Consider the following 14,181-nt stretch of genomic DNA (forward strand, 5'->3'; position numbering starts at 1 on the left):
TGAGTACAATTTGCATATTGATTGTTCAGGTAAAATCTGTATTCAGTGCAGACAGATTGGTACATTACTGAGATAGGGGACATTTGGTGCTGATAAGATTCTATGTAGATAGGAGGGAGGAGGGCAGAGAAGGTGGGAGCTAGAGGCGGAACCCCTCCCTCCACACCCCCAGCCCTGTACTTAGAATCTTATCAGCACCAACTGTCATCTCCAATCTCAGTAATGTAACAATCTGTCTTCAGTGAGTCTGATTTTATCCACAAATTGAGAATTTTGAAAATAAAAACCCTGGAGGAGAAAGAAGCCGATTTCTCTGATTAGATATATTAAAGGGAACCTGTCACCCCGAAAATCGCGGGTGAGGTAAGCCCACCAGCATCAGGGGCTTATCTACAGCATTCTGTAATGCTGTAGATAAGCCCCCGATGTTACCTGAAAGAGGAGAAAAAGACGTTAGATTATACTCACCCAGGGGCGGTCCCGCTGCTGGTCAGGTCAGATGGGCGTCTCCGGTCCGCTGCAGCGCCTCCTATCTTCATTACAAGACGTCCTCTTCTGATCTTCAGCCACGGCTCCGGTGCAGGCGTACTTTGCTCTGCCCTGTTGAGGGCAGACAAAGTACTGCAGTGCGCAGGCGCCGGGCCTCTGACCTTTCCGGCGCCTGCGCACTGCAGTACTATCCTCTGCCCTCAAGAAGGCAGAGCAAAGTACGCGTGCGCCGGAGCCGTGGCTGAAGATCAGAAGAGGACGTCTTGTAATGAAGATGGGAGGCGCCGCAGCGGACCGGAGACACCCATCCGACCTGACCAGCAGCGGGACCGCCCCTGGGTGAGTATAATATAACGTCTTTTTCTCCCCTTTCAGGTAACATCGGGGGCTTATCTACAGCATTACAGAATGCTGTAGATAAGCCCCTGTTGCCGGTGGGCTTACCTCACCCACGATTTTCGAGGTGACAGGTTCTCTTTAAGGCTATATGCACACGTTGTGGATTTTGGCTGCGGATTCGCAGCTGTTTTCCATGCGGTTTACAGTACCATGTAAACCTATGGAAAACCAAATCCGCTGTGTCCACGGTGCGGAAAATACCGCAAGGAAACGCTGAGGTTTATTTTCCACAGCATGTCAATTCTTTGTGCGGAAATTTTGCAAAAACGGTGCAGAAAAATCTGCACACAAATCCGCTACGTGGGCACATTGCCTAAAATGTTTCTTATTTTCATGCATTAAAAATTAAAATGACGGTTACACTTTAAACTCAAGGAAACTTGGCAAGATGATATTTTCAAGCAGAAGACTGTATTTTTTTTCTGTTATTCCCTGCGTGTTTTTTGGACATTTTTTTAGCGAGAGGTTTTTTGTAGGTTTTCCCATGGTTTTTGTGAATTTTTTTTTTTAACTGTCGTTTTCTGTTTGTTTTTGTTTTTTTTACTCCATTGAATAATGAAGAAAGTTCTAGCAGTTTTTTGTTTTTCTTAGAAAAAAGACTGGCAAAATGCGCAAAAAAACTTCTGTCCGTCTTTCTGATATTTTTTGAGCTTTACCATTGACTTGTATTGTAAAGTCGACAGCATCTTCCGAGCAGAAGACACCAGAAGAATGAACAGGTCATTTCTTTTGACCGCTCGTTGCTTTTAACCTGAAGCAGTTAAAAGATGTTCAAAAGCCTGAACATGTGCAAAGCAAGATGTTTTTACATAAAAAGTATATTGTTCATTCTTTTGAATGTTTTTTGATAGTTTTTAAGGTGGTTTCCTGAAGGTTATTTCAGAGGAAAAGTATAATAGAATCACGTCACAACTTCTGTATTTATCACCCACTCCTGGTTTTGGCTTATACTGACCAAATACTGAACGTGTGAATGTGGCCTAAGATGTTAAACATGTATCTTGGTCTGTTGGTTGATGAGCAGTCTGAGATTTTTGGATTACACCCTTTGAACACGTTAGACCAATGGTCTCCAAACTATGTTTCGCCAGCTGTTTGTGAGTTGTCAAGGCATGAAAGGCACAAGCAAAGTTTATACTGTATAGAATCTATGATCTTAACTCTTTCATCTTCCCACAGCTGGGCCTTGATTTGGAGGAACTGGAGGAAATAGAAGAAGATGCGGGTCTTGGAAATGGTGGTCTTGGACGTTTGGCAGGTAATTTTTATGAAATATTTTCTAGAATATAATTCACACCTTGGAAATATTCAAAGTATCGTCACAGAGTATAATTGGCTGTCTTAAGGGGGTTTTCCCAAATTGGAAAAACGTGACTACTTTATTTAAAAAACAGTGCCATGTCTATCCACAGGTTGTGTGTTGTATTGCAACTTAGACCCTTTTACCTCAATAAAACTTAACTGCAATAGCAGACTCAACCTGTGGGAAGGTGTGGTGCTATTTCTTTAAGAAAGTAGACTTTTTTTTGTTCCACTTCTGGACTTTTACATTAAAAGGGTTTTCAGGGAATATTTTTTTTTAGCTCCATCCACTTGTGCATTTTTAAAATAAGATCAGCAGTTATTCACCCTCGCCAAGTACAGCCCTTCTTCTCCGCTGCTGCTCTGATCTTTGACACGCTGCAGAAATAATTTCATGACTACAGCACACGTGAGCACTGCACACATTCACTAGGATTAGTGTTGGAGGAGATGTGGAGGTTGAGTGATTGCTGAGTTTAGTATTTTCAAGAACCTGGAAAAACCCTTTAAAGCAGTGAATATTCAAATAGTGCATTATTAATGCTGTGATACATTCAGTCTGTATGATGTCATGTGCATCTGCACTACTGAATCATAGACTAACTATATACATGGGTTTCTACATAAAAGCTTGATAAGCTCACACAATCAACAGGCAACCCTGGCACACCAGCTTGACTAAAGAACTGAGGCGGGCTTCCAGTGTTGCTGAGAGGAGATGGAAAAGATTCCACTCCAATGAGCATTTCATCACATTCAAACACTTCCTCACTACTTTCAGGTCTGCACTCACTGCAGCAAAACAAACTTCTCATCTATCATATCCTCCCTGTGTCACAACAGCTATTCATCACTTTCAATTCTCTCCTCCGTCCCGAGCACTTACTCCCTCTCATCTAAGCTGAAGACTTTGCCTCATTCTTGAAACAGGATTGATAACATCAGAGAAAGCTTTGCCCTACAGTCCTCACAGCCCTTCCACATAACTACGCCACCCTCCTCCTCCAAAACCAGCTTCTCTGTCATTACGGAAAATCAACTCTCCTCTCTATTTTCCAGATCACATCTCGCCACCCATGCACTTGAACCGATCCTGTCCCACCTCATCCGAAACTTCACCAAAGTCTTCATCCCAACCCCAACCCATCTCATCAACCTATCACTAACAACTGGTGTCTTCCCCTCTTGCTTCAAACATGCCTGTCACACCCATCCTCAAAAAGTCCTCCCGTGACCCATGTGTCTACCTATCGCCACATATCACTTGTCCCCTATGCCTCAAAACTACTGGAACAACACATCCATTTTGAACTGTCCTCCCACCTCTCCTCCACTCCACTGAACTGTCCTGACTAAAGTCACCAATGACTAACTGCCAAATCCAAGCATCGCTACTCTGTCCTCCTCCTGGACCTGTCCTCCTCCTGGACCTGTCCTCTGCCTTCGACACAGTAGACCATTCCTTCTTCCTAAAGATTCTCTCATCTCTTGGCATCACAGACCTGGCCCCATCTTGGATTTCTTCATACCTAATAGACCAGACATTCAGAATCTCCCACTCACACACCGCCTCCTCACCTCGCCCCCTATCTGTTGATGTCCCCAAAGTTTAGTTCTAGGACCCCTGCTCTTTTTTGTCTACACCTTCTGCTTGTGATAGCTCATGGAGTTTCAGCATCACCTCTATGATGACACAAAGATCTACCTCTCTGGGCCCGATATCACCTCCTTACTTACCAAAATCCCACAATGTCTGTGTGCTATTTCATCTTTCTTCTTAACAACATGGATAAAACAGAATTCATCATCTTTCCCCATCTCACTCAACCCCCTCAACAGATTTATCCATTAAAGTCAGTGGCTGCTAACTCTCCCCATTCCCGCAATCTCGCAACCTCAGGGTAATCCTTGACTCTAATCTCTCCTTCAAACCATATATCCAACCCCTTTCCACTTCCTACCAACTTCAACTCAAAAATATTTCTGCAAACACACTAGTCCATTCACTCATCATTTCCCACCTTGACTACAGCAACCTCCTGCTCTGTGGAATCCCTTCTAAGGCTAGGTTCACGTCGCATTAGTGCCATCCATTTAACGGATCCGTTAACGGATGGCACTAACGCGATATGAACCTAGCCTAACCCTCCTTCCACCATACTTCTGCATTGCCAGCTGTAGGCTCACCTACTGCATCCTCACCCGTGCCCTGTAATAGACTGTGAGCCCTCGGGGGCAGGGTCCTCGCTCCTCCTGTACCAGTCGCTGACTCCTATTAGTCAGGATTATTGTGCTCGTTTTTTATTATGTATACTCCCTTTCACTTGTAAAGCTCCTTGGAATGAATGGCGCTATAATAAGTGAATACATGTATAAGCACGCCTGTGCATCCTATGCAGCCTCCCAGACTGAAAACATTATTACTATTGCATTTGATGTAACACCAGTGTCAGCCATTTAGTTTGTACATAAAAATACTTGTCCGTGACTTGATAGTCAACAGAAGTATGATATTTTTCTTTCCTTTTATACCATTGGTCTGGAATAAATAACCTTTTAAGTTGTTTGCTATTTACTGGTCTTAACTCCTTGTGCTGGGACAGGAAGAGATGATGTCCCATTCTTCTGTAACCTAACCTTGAGTCCTGAGACTGGCTACAGCGGTCAGATGACTGGAATAGGAAATCTTTGGGTTCATATGACGTCCCGTTTCATCCCGTTACCTGACCGCTTGAGCCAATCAGGAAGGTCCTCATTAAAGCTAAGTTTTCATTGTTAATCCAAAATGGGTATTAGGCTGTGTTCACAACTGTGTTAGAAGCTGTGTTCATGGCTTCCATTATAGTGCCAGTAATACTGGACACAGGGTTAGGGTTAGAGCAGGGTTAGGGTTAGAGCAGGGTTAGGGTTAGACACATTAGAGCTGCATGACAGTGTGACACAAACCCGACTGTGCCTGTTGTGGTGAATGCAATCACTCAGGCTTTGTGTCTGTCATGAAACAGATCCAGCACTGCCGCCATTTTGGTTGTTTTCCTCCTATGATGCTAGAGAACAACAGAAATGAAGAAGAACGCAGATGTCATTAGAGCTTTAAATCTAAAATACCACAAGCCTTTGTTCTCTCTGCCCACTTTTAGCTGGAGTTGTTTTTGCTGATGTACAATTTGTTGGCCTTCGTATGCCAGCTTGGCATGGGTTCATGTTGTACTAATGACTGGTTCCTTTTTGGAGAGATGAAGAGATTGTCCGTGAAGCATTTCTGGGCTTCCAGCTTTAGCTCCATAGAGACGCTTGTCAGCACTTTGAATCTCACATTATGTTCCTACTTAGTGAATTGTTTCTTTGTATAACAATTTCTGCATTTTATTGTAATGGAAGCTCAGAAGACAATGTCTCACAATGTTTTGACGCCTTTTTATTTTTCCTATCTAGCTTGTTTCCTTGACTCTATGGCTACTCTGGGACTAGCCGCATATGGCTACGGAATTCGTTATGAGTTTGGGATATTTAACCAAAGGATTATAAATGGCTGGCAGGTAAACGTTCCTGTGCTGAATAATCTTATACATGTCCACAATCGATAGAGAGAAAATGTGACCGGCACTGAAAAGCTGTGTATCAAAGCAATTTTACATGTGATCTTACATGGAGTGGACGCTACTGGTGATCTGATGAGATCCAGGTGGTGCTCTGCATACAGAATCCAGGAATCAAAGTGAGATCGTTAGCGGGATCGTTGCTACGTCACCAAAAGCGTGACGTTGCAACGATATCGTTAACGATATCGTTATGTGTGACGGTACCTTAAGTGATCATTTGTCCTAATGCAAATAGGGCACAGCAGGGAGGTTTCTGCCAGTTGCCTTATACAGCCACATACAGGACAGTGAATGGGAGGATGGGCCATGTAGCATGGTAGCTTTATTTTCTCACACTCATCAGATTTCCACCCAGACACCCATCAGTGAACTCTCAGCGTGCTGCGATTTTTTTTTTTTTTTCTCCCATTCCGAATACATCTGAGAAAAAATTTTCAGATCTACACTGTATCACTAAATAATATTGGTCTGAGTGCAGTCCGACGATTTTATTGGATTGCAATCATCCGATTTATATACTAGTGTGAGCGAGCCCTTAGTGAACCTGACAGCTGATACATGTTACTCGATCCGCGGGCTGCATGTGTCGGGCACAGGGCTGCATGTGTCGGGCACAGGGCTGCATGCGTCTGGCGCGGGCTGCATGCGTCTAGCGTGGGCTGCATGTTTCGGGCACGGGGATGCATGTGTCGGGGCACGGGGCTGCAGTATATCGGGCGCGGGCTGCGTGTGTCGGGTGCGGGCTGCGTGTGTCGGGTGCGGGCTGCGTGTGTTGGGGGCAGGCTGCGTGTGTTGGGCACAGGACAGGCAGCGTGTGATGGCGCGGGCTGCGTGTGTCGGCGTGGGCTGCAATGTATCGGGCGTGGGCTGCAATGTATCGGGCATGGGCTGCAAGGTATCATGTGCGGGCTGCAGTGTGTCGGGCACTGGCAGCAATGTATCGGGTGCGGGCTGCAATGTATCAGGCACGGGCTTCGTATATCAGGCGTGAGCTGCGTGTTTCGGTTGCGGGCTGCGTGTGTCGGGCGCGGGCTGCGTGTGTCGGGCGCGGGCTGCGTGTGTCGGGCGCGGGCTGCAGTGTGTCAGGCGCGGGCTGCGTGTGTCGGGCATGGGCTGCAATGTATCATGTGCGGGCTGCAGTGTGTCGGGCACAGGCTGCAATGTATCGGGTGCGGGCTGCAATGTATCAGGTGCGGGCTGCAGAGTGTCGGGTGTGGGCTGCAGTGTGTCGGGCGCGGGCTGCATGGTATCAGGCGCGGGCTGCAAGGTATCAGGCGCGGGCTGCAAGGTATCAGGTATGGGCTGTGTGTGTTGGGCTCGGGCTGCATGTATGGGACATGGGCTGTATGATTTCCGCCAGGTATGTTTGACTCTGAAACACAGCAACGTTTGAGACAAAAACGTATTTTGAAAGCTGCCGAGGACCGAGCTGTGCTGGAGACTAGTGAGTCATTACTGTGTTTTCTGTCCTCTCTGTTGCTAATCACCATCCTTCTGCTTTAATTGATGTGGATGATGCATCATATGTCATCCACATAGCACACTTCACTGTGTCATACTGCGGGCAGAGCATAAAACATAACCGCGCATACCCGCAGCGAGGCAAAGCAAAGTGCACCTGCGCAAGCCGCGATGCTCCGGCACAGCCGTGTCATTTCGTTGGGCTATTTCGATGACACAGGACTAGTCATACACATCAATCAGAGCTAGAGGATGGCGATCATAAGCGGAGAGGGACAGAAGCCGCAGCAATGAAGCCCATCACCCCTGACCGTTCAGATCCGCATACAATTCAAAAGGTATTTTGGAGTATACAGGGGAGTCGGGATAATACACAAGTTTGCGGAATGCAGCACAGGCGCTGATGAAGGTGGAGGTATTTGTTCAGACACTAAAAACAGGTTCCCTTTAATACAGTAGTCCCTTAAATTGAAATTATATAACAAAAGAAATTTGTGTAGTGTAGTAGATACAGGGAAATTAATATGTGCTCCATGTGTGGGGAGTATTTGAGAGGCTTCATTTAAAGGTGTTGTCCACCCCCTTTTTTTAGCTTAAAGATAAAGCATATTCTCACCTACTGATCCCCGGTTACTCCTCCATACCGCTTCCCAGGCCTACCACTGGTCTCCTCTCTCTGTCTTCTTCTGTGGCTGATTGGCTGCACAGGTCATGTGCTATCTGCTCTGGACGAGAGGAGACTGCTGGGCGACCTGCACAGAGGTGAATGTAGGCTTCTGCTAAAATAAAACAGGTGGATAACCACTTTAGGCCACCAGCAGATCATGCAGGCATGTAATAGTCTTAGTAAACCTACAGTGGTACATTATCGTCCATTCATTTATCATTAGTTACTCACTAATGAGCAGAAGATCATAAAAATGAGGCATGGAAACCAGATCCACCATGGCTTCCCTGCAGTCCATCATCAGATATACGGGAGGACTTGTGGGGCTATCAGCTAATTATTGACATCTGTTCTTGCAGTAAAATCCATATTAGTAGCCCAATCCCCTATTTTACGAGCGCAGGTAACGCTGTCTTCCACAGTTGCTATAAATATGGTTGGAAGGGAAATTCTAATAGTAGATGATCTGATGCAATTATAAAAAGCTGAAAACAATTCTGTTTGTGTTGTAACAGGTTGAGGAGGCTGATGACTGGCTCCGGTATGGAAATCCCTGGGAGAAGGCCCGTCCGGAGTTCATGCTGCCCGTGCATTTCTATGGCAGAGTGGAGCACACACCTGAAGGGGCTAAGTGGGTTGGAACTCAGGTTTGTACTCAGATTAAACCATACCCGGAAGTGCAATAATCTCCGTGCAGGAGGCTGGGATCCCACGGCACAGCTGCTCCATGGGGCCAACACCCGCCGCTACCTGTGGCCACCTATCAACACATTAGTTTATGGCGTTGAAAGGTGTATGGTTTCTCCATGTGTAGAGAGCCAAGTTGATGTAAGGAGACTTATAGGCCATATGATGCTCTTCATGAAATGTAAACATGCAAATAGTGTCTTCAGAAGCGAGGATGATGGTAATTCTAGCGCCATGTACTGGATGTAGCAATTTTAAAAGTCAGTATTGACCCGTGTTAGCGGCACACTCATGCCCTTATGTGCCTCTAGGTTTGAGCTACAAGTATGTGCCAAATTATTCCTAGACTGGTGACACACATCTGACATAGAGAACATAGGACTGCTTGGCGGAGCAATCGCGCCTGTGTATGGGGGAGAGACGGCTATCAAAAGTGTATGGGGGGCTTCGGAGTGTGGACTGATGGTGGACAGTAATGCTTTATTGTACCCCTTACCGGTTTTCCACCTTCTTTCCTCATCTTATGTGATAAGGTGTTAGTAATCACATATAATCTGACCACGACAACCTATCTGGCCTCCAAAATGACACACAGTTCACTGTAACATCTCCGTGGAAGGCATTGATTGGCAACTATTGTTAGATGATTAAACCACCACTAAGACCATCAGCCGAAAGTAACGGGGGACTAAGCAGATAAACAGCTTGGAAAAGCGTCAAAATTGTGCAAATGATTTATTATTGCTTTATTGGCTCCGGTCTCTATAACGAACTAGTAAATACTCCACCCGCTCTGTAACACAGCGGCACGTCTTTCTCTCCGCAGATGGTCCTTGCGATGCCGTATGACACGCCAGTGCCTGGCTACAAGAACAACACTGTGAACACCATGAGGCTTTGGTCAGCAAAGGCACCAAACGAGTTTGACCTGAAAGAGTGTAAGAAAGATGTTTTGGGATTGTATTCTGTGTATGGCAGCACGTATTCCCCCAAAGAATCTATATGTGGTGGGGGAAAAGCTGCTCAGCTAGCAATTAAAGGGCTTTGGTTCATGATTTACAGTCAAGGTTTCTGGGACCCTCACCTGTGTGTAAAATGTGGTCCTGGTGTCCCCATTCTAGTTGGGGTCCCTGCCGCAGTGTCAGCAGATCGCATGATACGCTCCATTTGCTCTGTGCTATACGCAGCACCCAACTTTTTACCCCAAATTTTTTGCAAGTATGGGCTGTGCTATTGCACGGCAGAAAATTGTTTCAGGTTACAAATAAATGAAGTAAGAAACATGTACTTGTACTGGCGGGGGCCGTCTGCCCGTGTGAAGGGAGACACAGTCTGGATAGGGGGCCTTGGAAATGTCCTTCCGCCAGAGCTGAAATCGGAAATGGACCTCATGTATAATATGAAGTGGAGGAAAGTTGTGCAGTGTATCTGCAATGTGTTTCCCAGGATAAGTCCAGAGATAATAGCCCTGTAGGTTCCTACTATTGAGGCTCCGCAGTGCCACAATCACATTGTTCAAAGTGACAGTGTTGCTGGATCGGGGCCTGGAAAGTGACGTCACGCTTCATTTTCTTTACTTTTAATGGAGTTTTAAAGTAGGCCCCAGAGAAGCAAATGTGTAACGGTGAATCCCCGCTCATCAATAATGCATGAGCCTCACATTACAATCCTAAAGACGCCATATACCTAATCTGTCACCAGATAATCCATCAGACAACAGGAAAAAACAGGTTTATGCATCAGAGTATTGTTGTGGTGTGTGGAGACCCTCACACAGCCCCCCGTGTCTGCTCTTCCTGGGTGTATGTGATATAACTAGCAGATGCCATACCTATCCTATAGGGCACTCCATAGCTATGCAGTGTAATCTAGTGTATCATATACTCCCCAAACACTGTCACTATTGCTGAAATGACGATGAATCAGACATGTCACATAAACACGTAAGTGCTGCATTTTTCCAGCTTTCTGGCCGTCCTTTATTGCACACAAGTCACATGAAGCAATTGATTATGTGAATAATATACCAGCTCTGCATTCCAGCCCCTCCTGTGATCACATCTGTCAGCGCACTTCTATCTCGCCCGTATTTATTCCTGATGTTGGTTGCCCGGTCTCTGCGGCTGGCAGATAGAGGCCTCCATCAACAGGTTCCCCTATTAGAGAACACTACAAGGGCTGTGATGGCGGCGTCGGCTCTTGTGGTTATCTCTGCAGGCCTGGCAGCAGCTCAGGATGGCTATAAAAGGCGAATGCGTCGCCCCCCGAGGCCATCGCTATTTAAGGGTGAACTCTGGCAAGGTCATCAGGTTATAGTCTCACTTCTAATTAAATGCTAATTGCTGAGATGATGATAATGCAGAGTAAAAATATTACTATAGGAAGCTGGAATATAAAATACAGCATTGTATCGTTATTTTACATGATTATATAGCAGCATTATAACTTCCACAGTCCCCGATGGGGCTCACAATCCAAAATACGTATCAGTAGGTCTTTGGAGCGAGGGAGGAAATCCGAGAACCCGGACGAAACCCAGGCAAACACGGGGAGAACATACAAACTCCTTTGTAGATCTTGTCCTTGGGGGGGATATGACCCCAGGACCCCAGGGCTGCAGTGCTAACCACTGAGCCACCATGCTGCAGTACTGATTGTTGCATCGTGCCACCTATTTTAGTCTTTGTTCTTCAGTATATAAAGACTATGCACAGGATCCACCATTAGTGGCTGCTCGGTATGGGTTCCCATTCATTCGCCGCGACCTTCTCCATTGTAATCTATAGTAAAGAGCTACACATGATATCAGTCACCAAATAGCACCAACCTGTGACCTATCTGTCATTGCGGAAAAGTTCAGTGATTGTTTCCCTGTTAACCCCCCTCCCCCAAAAAAAACAAACAATTTTTCTCTCATTCAGGACTAGTATTTGTGGTTACAATAATCCATTGCAGCTTTTTTCTGTCCATAGCTCGGCTCCATGCAGTAACTGTATATCACCCCCTGTAAGGAAACGTTTCCGTGCTTTGTAATGGTGGTATGTGATCCAGTTCCCTCACATTATATATAGCCCATTCATGTAGATAGATGTCCTGGATATGATAGGCAGGCTGGTGCTTAGTAGCATACCTTGCATGGAGCTCGTGATTTAGCCCTTTTCTGGGCTTTGTACGGCGATCTGGCGTGTCACGTATTATACTATAAAGGTGTGGGAGCGTGGAAAAAAATGGACATAAAAAAATCTGATCTTGATTTGCTCCGGAACTGGGGCGGAGATGAGAGACCATTGTTTCATCTCTCAGACATCAGCTCCACTTAGTGGCTCAGATACCACATCCTGAAGGGACAAGAAATTGTGGTTTATTGTAGTAAATATCATAAAAAGATGGTGATAATAGCTGCAATTTATTGTGATTTTCCCATACAGTGTCGCTGTACCTCTCTGTGGTCTCTGGTGGCTCAGTGGTTAGCACTGAAGCGTTACATCGCTGCGTTCTAAAGCCACCAAAGGACAACATTTCTGTTCTCCCCGTGTGTGCGGGTTTCCTCTGATACTCTAAAGAGATGGCAATTTAGATTGTGGGACCCAGTAGGATCAGTGATAATATCTGTAAAATGGGGTGGAAATGAATGGTTATGTAAGTAAATAAAAGTGGTCTTTTCTGCCACAGTGAAACCTGCTGATAAAATATGTGCCAAATCCATGAACAGGCGCGTACCCCTCAAGGCACCAGTCAGAAATCTTTTTGGAAAAGTGCCGGAGCAGATGAAAGTGTTTAAAAAAAAGTCACAAAACATTTGCAAATCTGAGAAACTTTTGATATATACAAGTAGAACCCATAATTTCTACATATCTGCAGGTGCCGTGTATTGACAACTTTTTTTATAAGACATATTGGCCAATTTTTAGAGACAGAATTTGGTTTGACTAATCCTGTTTTGCCACAAGGTACCCGTGCGTCCAACATTCATCTCCAGACGGTGACACTTGGGTCTCTTTCTCTTACAGTTAATGTTGGTGACTACATACAAGCTGTTCTGGACAGAAATTTGGCTGAAAATATCTCCCGAGTGTTATATCCCAACGACAATGTAAGTTAAATGTTTCTTTCAATAAACCGTCAGTCGTCTTTATTGGGCTCATACACGTGACCATATTACCTACTGGTATTGTTCAGATCCACCATATGGTGCCTGAAGCCTGCAATGTACCTTATACTGTTCCCCTACAATTTTGTACACTATAGGCACAGTTGTATGCTATATTGAAATTATCTCTCCCCCAAGAAGGCTTGTTGCTTCCCACAGCCAGCTGTTAGGGTTAGTTGTCCTTGGAGTCAATATTCCAACCTTCAGAAATGAGTAAGGTTATTTAATCAAACCAGAGTTTGGATATTTTACCATCTGTAAAGAGCTGTTTCAGGGCTCCTTGCCTCTCATCAGTGCAGAGCAGGGTCAACAGGTGGAGAAGCGTTTGATGGTAGTCTTAGGGTTACTGTTCTCTCTGTGGAGACCACCAAGTTGCAAAAGGAGATTTATAGGCTATATAGTGATCCGTGAGAACATGGTATGCCAAATAACTCTGCCCCAGAATGAAGCATGCGGTCGCCCTACTGTTTACCATTGAAGAAGCTCTGACCAGACGCCTTTTTTTTTTTTTTAGGCAGAATGGGGTGTCTCACAGAGGAACTACACTCCGTGACAGAAGTTATATCGCTTATCCATGTTATGTAAATAAAATCTTATAACCTGACGCTAAAATTCATCCATTGGTTGTATAAATTATTCTTTTGAAAGCTGAAACCCTCCAAAATGTGGTTTAGGTTAAGAAAATAAATTGGCATCAATGCAGAAATATTGATCAGTTAATGGACACAGAATGGTCAGATTTTGGCAAGACAAAAGTTTTGTCGCCTGGTCATATAATGCACCCAATCCTAGTTTACATCCTCACCTGTGCTCAGTAAATGATCGGTTAATTAGTGTTTGTGTATAAAAAGAAACCCAGCACCCCAGACATTCACTTGAACTGCAACTTGAGCTCTGATAACATGCCAAAAATCCACCCTGCGACCAAAGCCTGGAATATTAAGAGGCTGAAGACCAGATACACTGCAGAGGTGGCTGGCACCTTTAATGTGTCTCAGCGTCAAGTACAAAGAATTAAAAACAAGATTTGAAGAGACTGGAGATGTGTTTGACAAGCCCAGGTCTGGCAGACCCCGCAAGACAACTGCTCAGGAGGAACGTTTGTTGGTTAGAAAATCCACAGCAAGCCCCTCTTCCACTGCAGCAGAGCTCCAACAGGCCTGGTCACCTCAAGTCCCTGTGTCCACTAGAACAGTTTGTAGGATTCTGTCTCGAAATGGCCTCCATGGTCGAATCAGTGGCCAGAAGCCAGCACTAAACAAAAGGCAAATATAAAACCGTGTGGCATTTGCGAAGTCCCACAGCCTGCTAAACAGATGGACACTGGAAAAGTGGCAGAAGGTGGATTTCTCTGTTGAATCTTCACTAGAATTACACCACAGCCACAGCAAATACTGCAGGAAACCCACTGGAGCCCGTCTGGA

General features: G+C 45.3%; 1 protein-coding gene across 1 annotated transcript in view; it reads left to right on the forward strand.

The window, feature by feature from the left end:
- Positions 1–14,181, forward strand: part of PYGB (glycogen phosphorylase B) — a 101,430-nt gene that overhangs the window by 60,654 nt on the left and 26,595 nt on the right. The window contains exons 3-7 of the mRNA XM_069768978.1: positions 2,068–2,146; positions 5,626–5,729; positions 8,436–8,567; positions 9,434–9,545; positions 12,618–12,700. Of these exons, the coding sequence (XP_069625079.1) occupies positions 2,068–2,146; positions 5,626–5,729; positions 8,436–8,567; positions 9,434–9,545; positions 12,618–12,700 (510 nt within the window). The remainder of the gene's footprint in view (positions 1–2,067; positions 2,147–5,625; positions 5,730–8,435; positions 8,568–9,433; positions 9,546–12,617; positions 12,701–14,181) is intronic.

This window comes from Ranitomeya imitator, chromosome 5 (genome assembly GCF_032444005.1).
Source record: "Ranitomeya imitator isolate aRanImi1 chromosome 5, aRanImi1.pri, whole genome shotgun sequence".
NCBI lineage: Eukaryota > Metazoa > Chordata > Amphibia > Anura > Dendrobatidae > Ranitomeya > Ranitomeya imitator.